At 34.6% G+C, this 17124-nt stretch overlaps 2 protein-coding genes across 2 annotated transcripts; one reads left to right on the top strand and one right to left on the bottom strand.

Moving 5' to 3' along the window:
• Nucleotides 1–605: 605 nt before the first annotated feature.
• On the top strand, nucleotides 606–1888 carry LOC121769290. Its single transcript, XM_042166049.1, has 3 exons — nucleotides 606–744; nucleotides 836–888; nucleotides 1643–1888. Exons 1-3 carry the CDS (start codon nucleotides 654–656, stop codon nucleotides 1769–1771), a joined length of 273 nt encoding a protein of 90 aa, XP_042021983.1. The 5' UTR covers nucleotides 606–653; the 3' UTR covers nucleotides 1772–1888.
• Nucleotides 1889–3655: 1767 nt separating this feature from the next.
• LOC121791900 (F-box/WD-40 repeat-containing protein At3g52030) lies at nucleotides 3656–12003 on the bottom strand. The gene is made up of 9 exons (XM_042189719.1): nucleotides 11811–12003; nucleotides 11345–11548; nucleotides 9895–9949; nucleotides 8485–8583; nucleotides 7821–7924; nucleotides 6864–6953; nucleotides 6490–6629; nucleotides 5339–5423; nucleotides 3656–4387 (listed from the first exon to the last, which is right to left on the bottom strand). Exons 1-9 carry the CDS (start codon nucleotides 11975–11977, stop codon nucleotides 4027–4029), a joined length of 1305 nt encoding a protein of 434 aa, XP_042045653.1. The 5' UTR covers nucleotides 11978–12003; the 3' UTR covers nucleotides 3656–4026.
• Between the last annotated feature and the right edge of the window lie 5121 nt (nucleotides 12004–17124).

Genomic DNA, 17124 nt, shown 5'->3' with positions numbered 1-17124 from the left:
TCCCGAGCTACTCGCTCATTTCCTTTTCGGCACGGAGATTAAGGAATGAGTGTATAGGAAAGTCAAAAATGACGGCTATAGGTGAAAATTTTTACTAAAAATGGAAAGAGTGCAAGTAACTTGGGACGCCCAAAAAGGAAATACGTGCGAGTAGTGCGGGACGGAGGGAGTACTTTTTAACACAATTTCTTAACTCATGTGCCCAAAAGTTTTATATCAACTTAGTTGGGATGGAGGGAGTACTATAACTTTCCAAATAACTTTAAAAAAGGAAATTATAAATGAAAAATATGAAAATATTTAATTTTTTCAAATTTAAAATTTGTAAATTAATAAAATATTAAAATTGATTAATTAAAATAAATTAATAGTTAGCCGTTATAAATATGTAAAAGTATTTAATTTTAGTGTATGAATAGTATGAAGTAGTGCATAATTTCGTTGGTACTAAAATTAAAACATAAAATTATCAAAATTAAATTAACATTTGATAATGTAGTTAGTAGAATTTTGGTTTAATATTGGTAAATTGAAACCAACTGAAGCGGATCAATAATTGGATCCGGAGCGACCCGTCTCTCTATTTATTTCAATCTCAATAGGAACCCTAGAAAGAATCTCTAAAACCCCCAAATCTGTTGAAGAAGAGAAAAATGACGCAGAAGGGAAATCTCTTCAAAGGGCAGAAGAAAAGTAAATCAGTTCCTCTCAATCGACATGGAAAAACGGCTCATACGCGAAAAGGTAACTTAGATCTCAAAGCACAAAGTTATACTCCATGAATTTATACCTTTACTTCATAGTCTAATTAACCACATTATCCGATATTATCAAGGGAAGAAAGTTGCGAAGCCATCAAAGGTCACCAAAGCGATGGATGCCGATAGGGTATGTCTCATTGTTGTGCCTTTTTTGTATTATCTTCTTGTTAAAAGCAGTTTAAATCCAAGCGATTTGTCTGGTTATTAATGTGATTTTAATCAATTGAGGAGTTGAGGAAATTATAAATCATAAGTTTTGTTAGGTCATAAATTCTAAAATTTATGCGGTTAATTGTCAGCTTTTGGGGATGAGTATGGTTGGAATTGGTTCTCTTGTGCTAGATTTTCCGGAGTAGCTGTACAGATTGATATTTATTGTTACTTGCACATATACACTTTCTGATGCGTCACATCCAATTGGCGATAACACAAGTTGCTCGGTTTAACTTGAGGATCATCGAAACTTGTGTTTTATCAATCCAGTCTAGCTCAGCCTCGTAGTTGAATGTATTGGTTAAAACCGACAATGGCCTTGATGTTTACAGATTTTCGAAGAAGCATGCTTGTCGAAGCACTGGCTAGCTTTTAAATAAAATCTGTTGATACCTAGCTTCAACAATTAAGCTGTGTCGAAAAGACTGGAAATTGGTGTGCCTGCGATTAGAAAAACACTTGCCTGTCTAAATTCGAAATGGAAAAGCTGACAAGGAACGTTTTATAGCAAATAAACAGGATAGGTCATCATGTATACTAACGTTCGTCTTGTCAATCTTGGCTACTTTTCTTCTTTCACGGACTGAATCAAGTAGCTGTAGTTTAGTGATATCCATAGTTTAACAATGTCATATTCATTGATCGCAAATCTTGGGTGTGTGTTTCAGGAGGTGAGCAAGTTTATAAACCACTGCAATGAGATGAAAGCTGTGACAGTTGCTAATAAAGATGGTGGCTATTTGAGTATTGTTAAACCACCCACAGATTCCTCAACTGGTGGTGCTGGGAAGAAGTAGTTGCTCCACCGCAGGCATGATGAGAAGAACATTCTGTACTAGAATACTGTTTTTTGGGTCTTCAAATTTCTACTATTAATTTGCCTATATAAAAAGAAAATACTGATTTTTTTCAAATCCTTGTGTTTCCTCTGGATGATTTGCTGTGTGACACTGGCGATTTCTCATCTCCTCTTATGCGTCCAAATAACTGGTCAAAACATTTTTGAAGCATCTAAGCTTACCAAAGCAGATCATATTAACCACACAAGCAATGTGTGCACCAACTGAATAAGCAATATAACAAAAATTCTGGCCACTGGAATTAATTGGTTTTGATTTCTGCACCCACCAGCTTTCCACCCTTTAATTGCTTTTTTCTAACATGCAGTGAAACATACACCTGTTCACGGACAAAAGAAGCTTGTTAATTCAGGCATTGAAAATTAGAAACACATGCCATGTTTGTCTTAAACAACCCATTGAAGAGAGCAACAACACCATGGCCCATTCAGAAATAACACACCTCTTCAGATTTATAATCCCCAAGGCCCACAGGTAAAGTCTAACAAGCAAAGAGCACTTAAATTCTCTAGTCTTCTTCCATCTTCATTCCATACCTTTTCACTCGGTTCCACACTACCAACTTTCAAGTCCCACCTCAACTCATTTTTCCATCGTCCCGTCATCCCCCACCATCGACTTACCATTGCTAAAACCACGACAAAATTGAGAATTAGCCTATCAAAATTCCAATATAACATCGTTTTAATAGTGAATCATGTAGAAAAGATTTCTAATTTTCATAAAGAATTTATTATGAACGATGCAAAAATAATGACACAAACACAAACTTTAATTAGAATTGATAGCTCTAATTTCAACTTATCTATTTGATCAAAAGACTCATCTCCAACTATTATTGAGCAAAGACATGAAAATATCAAGATATTATATTATTCTAAAACTAAGAAGAGAAGAATAACTAAAATTTAAAATAATTTTATTTAGGAAATTTTTTATGAGAGTTTATATTCGAAAGTCTTTTGGCCCGAATAGCACAATGGGTTAGCTTGAACCCGGTGTTAGGGTTGAAAATTTATAACCCAAAAAATTTACAACCCGAATAGACCGCACCCAAATAATTTGACGATCCGAGAGGGTTGATCTGAACCCAAACGGGTTAGCCCAATTGACATCCCATTTGTAATGCGATAATGATATTATGAAAAAACAATCTTCATATAAACATATACTGTCAAAATTACCTTTAATTTGATACTTGCTCTGTCTAAAAAATAAAGACATTTGAGATATCACGAGAATAAATACAAAAATGATTAAGTAAGAGAGATGATGACAAGGATAGTTAAAATATTGTTAGTTGGACCCACATTATAATTAGTGTTTAATGGTGAGCTCTAGTGATATAAGTTGTAGATTAATTGATGTATGTGTATAATGAGTTTGGGAGAACTTTCCATATATGGAAATGGGATAATTTTATAGGATAGACGAAAATGAAAATGGTTTGCGAAAAAATAATTTAAATTAAAAAAATTGAGTGAAATTTAATATTTTAAGATAATTTTTTAGAGAAAGAAAGTGATTAGCTTTAATTTAATATAATTGAGGTAATGTTTTTCCTCTTGGACAAAAATATCTTAGAATAATATATACTCCCTCATATGTCCTATTAAAAATGAAACATTTTTTCTTTTGAGTTGTCCTATTAGAAATGAAACATTTCTAATACAGAAATTGCACCATGTTTACTTTTTCCTCTCTTAATTTACTCTCTTTTCAATAACTTAAAAAAGAAGAATGCATAAAATACCATATCAGAAATCAAATATTTCACAAAATGTGTATTAGGCTACATGAAAATTACTATAAGATTGAAGATTAATGTGAACTGTTCCTTATCATATTTAAATGGTCGAAATTAAGTTATTAGTATGACATATTATGAGGGTTATTAGGCTAGTATATAACTCATCAATGGAAGCTGCAATTGCAAAGGTTTGAAAATCAATGTTGGAAGTGTGTTGAATCGGCCTCCATCTACACCTGAGAGAGGGTTTTCAATCAGATCGGGGGAAGGGGTCGGGCGCCTCCCCTAGAACCGCCACTGCATATGCAGATAAATGTTCTACTCGAGACCCCATCACGTTTCAGTCATGAGACCTACTCCACCAATTAGGCTCCCAGTAGAGTGTAATGCTACAAAGCCATAACCAAGTTATAAAGTTGATCCCACTGCTAAACAGCTGAAGTCATTTTTTACCAAACTTCCAAACTCTTATGCATTTATCACTTTGTGCAGTGACAACTTTCTGCATTCCAACAGCCAAGCTTGTTATAGGAGGACGATTTGGCAATAGATCAATGCGATCATCTTCCGTAAGTCTTATTCCTTTCTTTTTCTGAATTAATTTGTTCTTGTCCATGGAACGGCTTGATTCAGAGCTATTCTCCATGATGATTCTGGACAGTACATCGCCACTGCCCTGGTCGACAATTCTCACCACACCGTCTATTCCGCCAATAACCAACGTGGATGCATCATTCCTCAGATGTTGCATAGAGTACAGCACATTTGGACTCACTCGTGTTTCCCATCTTCTTCTCATTGTCCTGAAGGGAGATACGTCAGTGACTCCATTCATTGATATCATCACAACATCCTTTGCAACTCCATTCAACAATATCATCATAAAATCCGCTCTCTTACAAACACACACACACAAAGTCATACACTTCATCACATAGGATTATACACTGCAATAATATAATCCCTCTGTCCCACCCTAAGCAATTCACATTCCTTTTTTAGACATCCCACCTAAAATAAAATAAGTGATTTCCATTTTAGCAAAAAATAACACATTTCATCTACTTTATTCTCTCTTCACTTCTCTACTTTACTTCCTCTAATACCTTACTTTTAAATATCATTTTTCTCAAATCTCGTGCCCAAAAAAATGACTCGCTTATGGTGGGATGGAGGGAGTACCTTTTTACAATACATAAGCTAAATAAACACCTCCATGTTTGTGTCCAGTGGTTTATGTTAATACCTTGTATTTTCATTTACAATGCAAACAACCTATACGAAACACATGTTTTGCTGGGTTGGAGTGTAACTGATCCCCGAATGTAAATGAGGAGTGGGGACCATTTCTAGACATATTTGTGACAATTTTTTGTCACAAATAAAATGACACAATTTCTGTTTTTGGAAATAATAAAATCACTTTTGCTCTTCAATTAATACACCCAACCATTTATTCTCTCCAATTAAAATATTCTACTTTGTTTATATCTCCAATACATACCCCTATCTTTTTTCTCTCCAATTAAACACATAAACCAACAACTTATAAAATCCTGTGCCGACTAAGAAATATGTCATCTTAGCTGGGACGTAGGGAGTATAACACACAAATGTGATGCACCTCATGATACTAAAATATGACATAGAACTCTTGTATAGTCCTTATCAAGCCTCATTATACATTATATACCTGAAGACTCAAAATATCAACATGGGCCTGAAAAGAGAAACGGAATCCTTGGCTGGCATACCTTAGGTCCCAACAAGATGCATAGCCTGTACTTGATCCACAAAATAGTGAATATGTGTTTGGGCTCAAACACATAGTCTTTATGCCTACCATAAAACAAAATCAAAATAAAAAATTAATACCCACAGTTGAGCAAGTGCTAACATTATAACTTTGTCCCTACCGGACCCCCTCCCATGGATTACTCTGTATGAACAGTTTCCATGAAGTCCTAATGGCCTTTGGCACATGTCTTAGTCTCAAAAGTACCAAAGAAATATATATAGAAGATGCAATTTTGTTTTCAGTTTGGCAGCTAGGCATAAAGAGCTGGACAAAAGGGGGCCAGTTATGTAATACTACAAAGAAGGGTTAATAGTCGCGAGATAAAGTCACCAACTTCGAATCTTCGATATGACTTGTAAATTGTTAAATAATGACATTTACCTTTGGAAGTCTAGAAAATATAGACATGCAAAAATATTTGTCAATGACTGGAAAAATGTTGTTGCATGGTTCCGATACCAATCATTATCCTACAGATTATGATATGGATCGTTCACTATCTGGAGATATTAGTTAATTAATATTCTATATCAATATTTGTTTCACTAAATAGTCTTTGTTATTAGTAGAGTCTCAACAGATAGGTTTATCTATTGTAAATCGAGTGGAAGTGGAATCTTTGTGTAATTGTCATAAATAGTTCCTCATTGGAAGAGCTATGTGCCTTGGAGTTTAGAGTTTAGGACGGTAGTTCAGCTGTAGGGACAGTTATTTAGCCATAGGGTCTCGCGGGAGGATTATTTTTGTATCTTACTATTCAGTTATAATTTTTTTTATCCATTCTCTATTATGTTCGCTGTTATTTTCCTGCCTTCGTTCCTCCCGGATTTTCAGTCAATGGCTGCCTTTACTCCTATCAGATTCTTTTCTACGTCGGCCAGAAAACTGCAGGAGAAAACTATTGGATCTTGAAAATAATATGCCAAATCATTTTTCCAGTTATTGGTGAATTTTGGGAGATTTTTCGCTACAAACCAAGAAGTGGTGATATTATTAATACGTTATATTACTCGAGTCTAACCCAAACCAAATCCGGGGCATAGTTAAAGAACAAATGCAGGATTATAACATAAAGCAGATCAGAATTAACAATTGTATTGGGCAAACCTGCAGAACTAGTTGCGTCAAAGGTAACCACCCTCTGATCTGACGAAAGATCTGATACAGAGATACCACCAAGAGAAGAACCACTGACAATCAGTTGCTCGTCGCTAAAACATAAGCTTGATACTGCCCCAGGATGCATCCTGCAACTCAGTAAGAGATGGAGGAAAAAATGTAACTTAAAATGTATTCTTCAGATCATAGTATGAACGGCGCTAGTAAAAAAATGTCAATGATGATGTAAGAAATGAAGACTGCAAGGGCATGAACCATATGGAAAACAATGAAAGGGGCCATCAACGGACAAAGAAACCTGAGTGAAACCTAACTATTGATAAAATGAAGAAAAGTACAGAATCTCAAATAAACAAACATACTTGATTATTTGTGAAATCTTTCTGCTATACAGGTCAAAGACCCGCACTTTCCCATCCTCACAGCCAACCACTGCCTGTGGGTCTACATAACTGAAAAGAAAGAAAATCACTTTGGCATTTAAGGCAAAAGCTAATCTGAAAAGAATTAATCTTATGATCTATATCTCTGTCCATTTTTGCAGAGAGTGGTATTCATCAACGTTCCAGATAAGAAAATTTAAGGTACTATCATGCGAAACATACCACACAAACCATAAGAAGCAAAATTTGCAGAGATGTCACTCATTCTGGACAAATTTATGATAATACATAGAAGAGTAAAGGTTAATTTTGGTCCTAAACATATGACCAAAACGCGAATTTGGCCCAAAACATTCACTTTTTGAAAAACGGGTCCATAACAAATGAAATTGTCCCCGAAGTAGTCCTTTTTATGACGGTTCCGTCAAAAAACTTAATGGTCAACGCTAATTGCACAGTGGCATGACCGTTAGTTTTTTGACGGAACCGTCAAAAAGGACCACTCCGAAAAGCATTTCATTTGTTATGGACCTGATTTTCAAAAAGTGAATGTTTTGGACAAAATTGTATTTTGGTCATATGATTAGGACCTAAATTGACCTTTACTCTTCACAGAATACAAAAACCTTTCTTAGTACAATAAGGAAATGTTCTAGGGACTCTACATGCAAGTATGCAACATATATTAACAGTGGAAATAGTGTATCATCTAGTCACACTACCTATCATGTCATTGATAAGATTTTATGTTGAGAGTAATTTCAGGAAGGAAAGAAAAGAAATCAAGAATATGCTCGTTGAAAAAAAACGTGTGATTGTCCAGTGTGTAAATTCATGAAATACTGACTTCACTCCTAAAATAGTTGATTTCCTTGAAGTTCTAAAGTTCTTAGACTTTTGTGGAATGTACGTTACACAGAATGAAATATCACCCACCGCATACACAATCCCCTGGTAAACAAGCCTTCGCGTGAGGAAAACAGATCTCTAGTTCCAATACGTTTCCATATGCATATACGCGTTCCCACAAGACCAACAACCTATGGGATAGTGAGAAAACAAAACACAAAATTTATATGCAATCAGCCTTCAGACTTCAGATTACCAAAATAAGCCCAAAGTTAATGACTTTATATGCAGACAATTTTCAGACAGGAACCCAAATAAACTACAATAGATAAAATTAATAAATACAGTTTAAATTTACAACAGATGAAACTACAATGAGATGTCCTCATAGCCAATTTCTCCAATATGATACAACAGCAACAGATAATGATCTTTACTAGAATCTTCCATCTAAAATATCTAGGCAATTGGGTAGAAAATCATAATTAGATAATATTGGATGTCAAATTAGATGTGTTTTTCCTTCCCTCGGTTATAACGATGGTGCTATGGGTTCATTTTCTAACAATGTAAAAGCCACAATATAAGTGTTCAATTGTATTAAACTAACTTCTAAAGATTTAATCATGCCTTCCCCAAAAAATACCATCTATCTTTCGAAGACTACGTAAGAACTAAGAACATTCCAGGAAAAGAGAAGTCTGTGCATTATATATGAAAACATCTAATGCACCAAGCAGTTCAAGATTACCTTCCCTTCATCGAAGTCAAAATCAATTAGCGGTGCTCTATCCGGAAGCTGGTATTCATCCAAACCCTTGCAGCTCTCTGCAGACCAGAGACGCATCACCTGTGACTTTTAAGACTAAGCATTCCATGTATGTATGCAGTCTAAAGAAGTGAAGAATAGATAAGTAAATCATGCTCGTTTGCATAGGAGACTATTTTTGACAAATACTATCGTCAGCAGGGTCATTGTTCATAAACTATTGGGTTCACTGAAGCATCTAATTACCCAAGAGTACTAGATATTTTGAACATCCCCCAGCAAAACTAAAACAGAAATATCAGAGACAAAATTATAAGAGCCAACTATTGAGATAGGATTTGGTAAATTTGTAATTGTTTCTAGAAGTTCTCTTGTGGATTGTGGAATGCCTATAATGAACAGTAGGGAACCAGCAATTTGCTCATCCAAAACCCTTTTGGCCAAAATTCCCAGCATTTGCAGACTTAAATATTCGAGTGGATAGATCTGATATTCATTATCACTAAACATTATTTATTCTCACATAAAGAATAAACAATATTGTTTGAAAAGAAAACATTGTATGGTGAAGCGAAGTATTGAGAATATGATTGAAGGATATTGTTATATGCAGTTGACTGAATTTGTTACTCCTTCCGTCCACTATTTAAAGAGTCATTTTGACTCGGCGCGGGTTTTACGATTTTGTTTGACTTTGTGAAGAAAAGTAAATGGAAAAGGATAGTGGAATGTAGGTCCCACTTTTAGTATGAATTTATAATGGAATTTGGCAGAACAAGTTAGTGGGATGTGGGGTTCCGCATACCAAAAGTGGAAAAAAGTACATGGATCTTTATATCGTGGACGGGAGGGAGTATTTAAGATTTGTAAACTACAAATAACTGCTACTGTTTCTTTGGACTTTCAGAGTATTTATTTAAAAATAAATAGAAAAATAAATCTCTAATTTTTCAACAAGATTGTGCTACACGAAACCATATCATGCAAACAGACTGGTACATGTCTCTTCATTTGACCTCACAGAGATTAACTATGATTTATCATTATAGATGATTCAGAATAGCATAAGAAAATATGTGATGCTTCAATATATAATTTTATTCAAAAGTTGGTTCCAGTCATATTTATCAAATTGTCAGTTTCTCATTGCCAGCATACTTTCTTTGTAAAATATTCGAGCCAGTCTCTTACTGTTAACATACTCTATTTAGTTTTTTTAATCCTTCCTTGCATCTAGTTATCTTTTAAAGAAAAACTGTTAAAAAGAAGAAAAAAATGGAAGAGCTACCAGATGCCTAATGCACATATTCTTAAAACCAACTATGCTGCTCTTACAAAGACACAAGCCGGTGTTCTTGATATATTAGTTGTAGAAAGTAGAATGCTTCATACCTTATCTCCAACACCAGTGAGAATCAATCCCATTTTCATTCTGCATTTGGTAAACCTAAGAAAAAAGCATGCTAATATAGTTATGCCTTTGAAATTGTAACATAAATTTGACCCAAAGTGAACAAAAAATGTGAAATGAAAGAGCTGGATGCTAAAAATGAAATAATTTACTTTCAAATAAGCACAATCCTAGAGTTGGTTTGGGGAAAGTGCACAAAGAATAGACAAAAGAATATATAAGCACAACAAACATTTCAAGGGTTAGTTAACCATGGAATTCTGGAAAATGAAATCCAAATAAAGTGGAATGACATTCAAAACTTAATATCCATGTAGGAATTTATCGTCATTATGGTGGACAGAAAATATGGTTCAGAAAACCCGACTGGTTGCATAATACCATCAATTTCAAATGCAGATACTGATATTTGAATAAAAGTAATACTAGGAAAGGGAAAATGTTATACTTTATACTCAAATATATTAATTAAAATGATTGCCTAGAATGAGAAAACTAGATCTGAAGATAGCTGTGAAATCAAGGACAATTGTAGTATTCTGAACTTGAAGGGAATGGCAAAACATTTTCAATAAATCATGTTCTAAGCTAGCGAAGCTGATCACAGTTAGAAAATATATATTGAACTGAGTCAAAGGAACTTTGCTCCTTTAATTGTGCCCTGACAAAAGGCATACTCCAAAAAAGATCTTAAACTATTCCTCCCTACATGTATATGAACTTATGGAGCCCTAAGTAATCTGAAACAACTGCCAGGATGTATTAGCAGGGACGATCAAGTAGATATACTACAGAAGAATTCCATGAGTATTAATTACATCCATCTGCTCATCAAATGGCACTCAGTTCATATCTTTAAGTTGACATGGTTGATGTAGAACCACTGATTCCACGTCAGAGCTGGTGGTTCGTAGGTTGGAACAGGTTCGTAAGAGTACATGCCAACCTACCATATGTCAAGCCCAGATGAGTTGGAGCCAGAGTATCCACACATGCGATTTCAAGTTGACCACAGGTTTATTCCGATTGCGAGCCTCAGGCAAGTTCTACCAAATGCGACATAATTGCAACTCAAAAACATAAATTAAAAGTGATATGATTAGTTGAAGGCCTGAGTAGTGAGTACCAATCAATATATTACTAAAATGTACTCCCTCCGTCCCTCTGTAGCTGAGTCGTTTTCCTTTTTGAATTGTCCCACTTTAGCTGAGTCATTTCTTTTTTTTGGCAAAAAGCAACATATTTCTCCTCTCTAACTTTATTCTCTCTTTACCTCTCTCTTTTTTCCTTTCCTACTTTATTCTCCATTCACTTAACTCACTACTTAAATTGCTTAACTCAATGCAAGTAAAAATTTTGAAGCTTAAAACAACTAAAAAGTGGCAGGCCGATATGGAAATACGAATAGAGTAGAAAAGGATAAAGATTTACCCTACCGAGTGAGCTTTCCACTGAAAAACACCAACATGTCCTTGTAGTAAAGAAGATCTTTGTTGATCCATAGCTAGCTGCTCCATCTGTATATTTATCAATTTTTCTGAATAATTAGACAAATCAGAGACACTAGCAGAATCAGCCTGATGTTGCTTGTGATACTGTAATTGCAGCAGCTTCAGTTTAGTAATCACTGCCCTCCTTCAACCATGAAACAAACCAAAAAATATATAAGGCGCAACATAACGTTTCAAGTCGAATGATATTTAAAAATTAAAACGAATGTTTCAATAATTTGATAGTTATCTCTCTAAACTGTTTCTCATTTTCCATCATTCGATTAACACGTCAAAATTTACAAATACAAAGAAAAAGCCCTAAACGAAATAACTATAATCAACAGATGCGCCGAAGAGGAACAATAGTCGCTCTATCTAAGAGTGAGAGAGAGAAAGAGGGGTACCATGAGTTGCAGACGGCCGAGCAGCGAATTAGGTGGACGAGGTCGAGAAAAGTGAAAATCATGAATAGAGTGTCGGCTCCGAGAGCGTCAATTGTGGTCAGAGAGACACGGCGGCGACGCTTTGCCGATGCCGGCGGGCGGATGTTAACTGATGACGTAGGGTCCATGTATATTGAGAAATGGTAATACTCCTATGAGGTATATACTTTATTTATGACTCAGACTCCTTTTACTCCTGTTTTAGAGCATCTCCACTAAGACTGGACGTCAAATAGCCCCCCACGTAGCCTTCACACTCCTACATTATCAGCACTACAATTCTCCTGCCACATCAGCTTGCCACATCAACTGGACATCAAATAGCCCTCACATAGCCTTCACACTACCTATCTACATCACTAATAACAATTATATAATTTAATTTACACTCGTATCAACATACGGAATGTAATTTACGAGACAAATACATTTAAATTGAATAATACTATTAAAATTTCAAAAAGTACAATAATTTAAAAAAATACATTTAAAAAAATTACATTTAAAAAAATTACATAAATTTACATAAAAACTAACGCCTTGCAATCCTCCGCGCCCACAACTCTTCAACTAAATCCTTTTGGAGTCGAATATGAGCCTCCGTCTGACGCATGTCGGCATGTGCTTGGAGGAGGGCTTCTTCATCGTGAGGTACCCCACCTCGTACGCTGGCGGTGGCGGCGCCGTGGCTTGGACCGGCCTCATTATCGTCCCGCCTCATCCTAAAACGACGCCTGAAATGGTTGGCGTTAAAACGCGGCTCCTCTGTGAAGTAATCTGTGAACAGGCGCTGATGTGCAGCTTCATGATCACGATCAACCACTTGTCGACGGTGGACAACTGGTCGTGGGCGAGGTGCCGCCGGCTGCATATAACTCTGCATCCATCGATCAACCTCACGGCTCGTATAGGCATCTAGCTCTTCGTTCATCATACGCTTGTACTCATCCGCATCCCCACCACTACCACCGTCATTACTCATTTCTTAAATTGATCTTGTACAGAAAGTAAGGTAGAGAGAGAGTACTCGTTAAAACAAGTGGTGCGAATGAAAATGATGTTCAAAGCGCGTATATATAGTGTTTTCAAAAGAAAAAAAATAAAAAATAAAATCTGACGCCGGTTTGACGCCGATCCGGGACCCACAATGGCGCCGGAGGAACCGGCGTCGGAACCGGCGTCATCGCGCGAATCGGCATGGCCACGCCGATTTTGACGCCGATTTCGCCGACGCCGGTTCCAATGGTTCGGCGTCAGAACCGGCGTCGGCGAAAAATCGGCGTCGTGATTTTGACGCCGGCATTGGAGATGCTCTTATAGTCCACCAAAAATACTTTCGTTTCAACTTTCTCTCCTATACCATATTCATTCTTTTCTCTAAATCTATCTTTGCTTTATCTATTTTCTTACTTTATCAATTTTTCATTAATTTCGTTAACTCTAAAGAATGGAACTATTCTTTGTAACAAGGGAGTACTCTTCTTTCTATAGTAACTAAAATTTGTCAAGTTTGAGTACATTATGATAATTTTTAGAATTTTTTAAATGGTCTTAAAATTTATTACTTCCTCCGTTTTCTAAAAATAAGAATTTTGGAAATGGCACCGTTTTAAATAAAATTGATAAAGTAAAACAACAGATCATAAGTTTTGATAAAATAAATTTCTCAATTTGGCTCAAATAAAAAAAATCCAGTAGACTCTGATCCATTTGTCAAACGGTGAACTCTATGTGGTTTAGGGGATGTGATCAATTAGTAACTCACCATATAATTGCTAACTACGACTAATTTAAGACCATAAATAGAGATCTAATGGTTTATAAATTATCATGTGTAATTTTATTTTTCATTTTTGAATATTAAAAAGATAAGAATTACTACCAAAGTTAGGGTTTAGAACCATTCTGTCAATATAGTGTATTAAATATGTCAACGCAAATACATGAAAATGTGAATACGATTTCATATGAATTAGAAATTCATTTTTATTATAACAAATAATAATTAAATATTATAAAATAAATATAAATAAAAGGCGCCTTCTTTTATTTTTTTATTCGAAACGCCCTGTGATCTTCAACCAATTATGTGCTTCAATATAATTACCAGGAGTAAGTGCTATAGCCTGTTTCCAATACTCAGCAGCTTGATCAAACCAAGCCTCCGCAATTTCAGAATCGCCCTGGTGAATGGCCTGTTCTCCCCGTAATTCCTTCCCTTAGAACCGTACTTGAGAGTTTCCTGTCTCATATGTTAATTCCTTCCCTTAGATCGCGGATCTACCCCACTTTTTGGGTTAACCAAAGAGGTTCATTACATAAGTTTTAAACTGAAATTTGGATTCAATTTGGAGTAATAATCCGTTTTATTTCGTTTTATCTTTTTTCCCACCTTCAGAAGAAAAAATTTCCCTATCATTAGATTTTCTGAAAGGTAACTATCTCGGTTTCGTATATAAATTTATATAGAATCTTTGAAAAAATATGATAGATTTTTTTAAAAAAAACACACATTAATTAATAGCAGCAAGGTTAGAATTATGCAAAGTATATCTGTCTATTGTTACACGATTTTGGATATCTACTACAAGAAGAACAATCACACTTTAAGAGTTATGCAAAGTAAAACAGTAGATTATAAGTTTTGGAAAAAAATATACACAATAAATTAATAGCAGCAAGGTTAAATGATTGAGAGTGGAGGAATGGACGTCAACCAACAACTCCAAAAGAAATTTTAATATGAAGCACGCATCTGCTAGAAATGTTAATGAGATGTGTTTTGGAATGCTAAAGATGCATTGAGGAATCATTAGAATTAAATTCAAGTTTTTATCCAATCAAGCAACAAGGCAGAACTATAATGGCATGTTTTCTTCTTCAAAATCACATTAGAGAAAATATGCATGTTGATCCCATTGAAAATGACTATGGTGATAGTTCTCAAAATGAAGAAGAGAGGTTAATGAATTAGATGGAGAGCCGACATTGAACCGACTCAAGAATGGACAGATTGGAGATATAATTTAGCTAACCAAATGTTTAATGATTGGATGCAAAATAGACATCTTGTTTTATATTATTATTGTACTTTTTCACATCATTTGAACTCTACTTGTCATATTGATACCTTAGCTTTTTATGTAATAGTTTAGGATACTTATGACATTTTGAATTGCTATGCTTAATACTTTTTTATGATTCATATAAGTTTAGCATTAACTCCATTATATTATCGGATAATGTTATAGTTATTTGTTGAGCTTTGATATATTTTAGATGGCGCGGCAAGGGATAATGTATGGACTATTGAAGAAGATGCGAAACTTGTAGAATTAATTGTTGAGTTGAAGAGAAGTAGGAACTGGGATAGTGAACTGGAAGTAAAAAAAAGATTATCAAAAGGAGTTGGAGAAAATATTGCAAGAAAAGTTGTCGGGCCATCATGGTCTTAAAGAAAAACCATGTATTGAATGTTATCTATAAGTGCGTACCAATGGAGAACTAAGTGGATTTGGCTGGGATGATGAAAGAAAATGTGTTACTACAAGTGCAGACGTGTGGGATAATTACTTAAAGGTAAAATAAATATATGTCTTATTCATTTTTTATTTATCCATTTGTTGCTTATATATTGTACGTTAGTATCATGAAATTATGTTATTGTATTTGTGTAGAGCCATCCAGATTGCACTTTCATGAGAAACAAACTTTTTCCTTACTTTGATCAACTATCATTTGTTTGGGGCAAAGATAGAGTTGTTGGACCATATGCTGAAGTTGTGGTAGATATGATTGAGGACTTAGATGGAGAGCAAAATGTCGATCAAGGAGATGAAGAATTTGGTGAAGATGGTGCACCTTCAATAATTACACCTCGAAGTGAAGGAACTTCAAAAAAAACATAAGCGGAAAAGAAGGAGAAGTTCTGATGGTTTGATATTCAGTTTGGAGAGTATGACTAATTTGTTTACTGTGTTTACTTAGCAAATGGAAAAGTCGAGTGATCAAATGGGTAAGATTATTTGAAAGTTTTAATGCGGGTGACAAATAGAAAAAAGACAATCATAAGCTTTATCAAAAATTGGAAGAGATTGAAGGCTTATCAGCTTATGGAAATTGTGTGAGATCCAGATTTATTAGATTGCAATGAAAATTGTTTGAGATCCAGATTTATTAGATTACTTTTACACTTTTCGCGACAAGAATGCAAAAGAGATATTTTGAAAGAATTATTAGGATGAATTTAGTTCACTTTTTTATTTTGCAGTTATTAAATTTATAAATTTTCTAGGATTATTATTTAAGAATTATTTATTGTTTAGTTTCAAATTTTTTTTTTGATATGCATCGTTATATTTTTTCTACAAGATCTTTGATTTTGTATATTTTCTTAATTATTTAGATCATTGTTTAATTAAAAGTGTAGATTTAAATTAATATACTCCCTTCGTATTAAAAAAAATAGAAACATTTAAAACGTCACGGGTTTTAATGCACAATTGGTAAAGTAAGAGAGAAGGAAAGAAAAATGAGTAAAGTAAGAGAGAGGAAGAGAAAAAATAGTGAAAGTAGAGTTAGTGGATTGTGGGGTCCATGTCCTAAAATAGAAAGATTCTAAAGTTTTTATGTTTAAGGAACGGCTAAAAGAGAAATAGTTGCTATTTTTAAAAACGGAGGGAGTGATATATTGAAGTATTTATGAAAATAATGTCATATTATATATTTTTTTGTATATATTTAAAGTAAATTAACTATTATATTCTTAAGTTAATTTTAAAATTAAAATTTAAAATTTAAAATATTGTTATGTTTTTCAAATATAGGAAAGTAAAGTTATAATGAATCATATTCCTATGACTCATTTTCGCTATCAACTTTGCTTTCCTTGCAAACTAACGGGCCTAACTCTTTCTTTCGAGGAATTTTAAGTCGATGCGTGAATGTGAAATATGGTAATGATGATGTGTCAATGATTGATGTAGAAGTGTGAAGTGTAATTATGCATGTTTGATGATGATTTGTTAAATGTGGACTATAGACTCGAATATGTGCCTTATGCTTGAGAACATAGAAAGCTTTAGTTGTAGTCTAGTCCGAGCACTTGAACTATAGTTGTACGTTGACAACTTATTAACTGCTTTAATTTCTAAACGATGGTTGGACGGATGTTTATAAGTTGGGGCCCTAATTTGCCAAACATACAAGGAAAGGGGAAGTCGAGCGTTAGGATGAAGGCGAACGGATCACGACACCTTCCTTCCCAACTCTCTTG

The sequence above is a fragment of the Salvia splendens genome, chromosome 2, assembly GCF_004379255.2.
Source record: "Salvia splendens isolate huo1 chromosome 2, SspV2, whole genome shotgun sequence".
Classification (NCBI taxonomy): Eukaryota; Viridiplantae; Streptophyta; class Magnoliopsida; order Lamiales; family Lamiaceae; genus Salvia; species Salvia splendens.
The sequence above is the reverse complement of the archived record's forward strand: the minus strand, read 5'-3'. Positions and strand labels throughout refer to the sequence as shown.

What these genes read in the sequence shown, in the direction of transcription:
- LOC121769290 (XM_042166049.1), top strand. Translation starts at nt 654, where the DNA reads ATGACGCAGAAGGGAAATCTCTTCAAAGGGCAGAAGAAAAGTAAATCA. An exon ending in AACGGCTCATACGCGAAAAG is followed by an intron (nt 745 to 835) that starts GTAACTTAGATC and finishes GATATTATCAAG; the next exon opens with GGAAGAAAGTTGCGAAGCCA. An exon ending in AAGCGATGGATGCCGATAGG is followed by an intron (nt 889 to 1,642) that starts GTATGTCTCATT and finishes TGTGTGTTTCAG; the next exon opens with GAGGTGAGCAAGTTTATAAA.
- LOC121791900 (XM_042189719.1), bottom strand. Translation starts at nt 11,977, where the DNA reads ATGGACCCTACGTCATCAGTTAACATCCGCCCGCCGGCATCGGCAAAG. An exon ending in TTGACTTCGATGAAGGGAAG is followed by an intron (nt 7,925 to 8,484) that starts GTAATCTTGAAC and finishes ACTATCCCATAG; the next exon opens with GTTGTTGGTCTTGTGGGAAC. An exon ending in GCATCTTGTTGGGACCTAAG is followed by an intron (nt 4,388 to 5,338) that starts GTATGCCAGCCA and finishes ATCTCCCTTCAG; the next exon opens with GACAATGAGAAGAAGATGGG.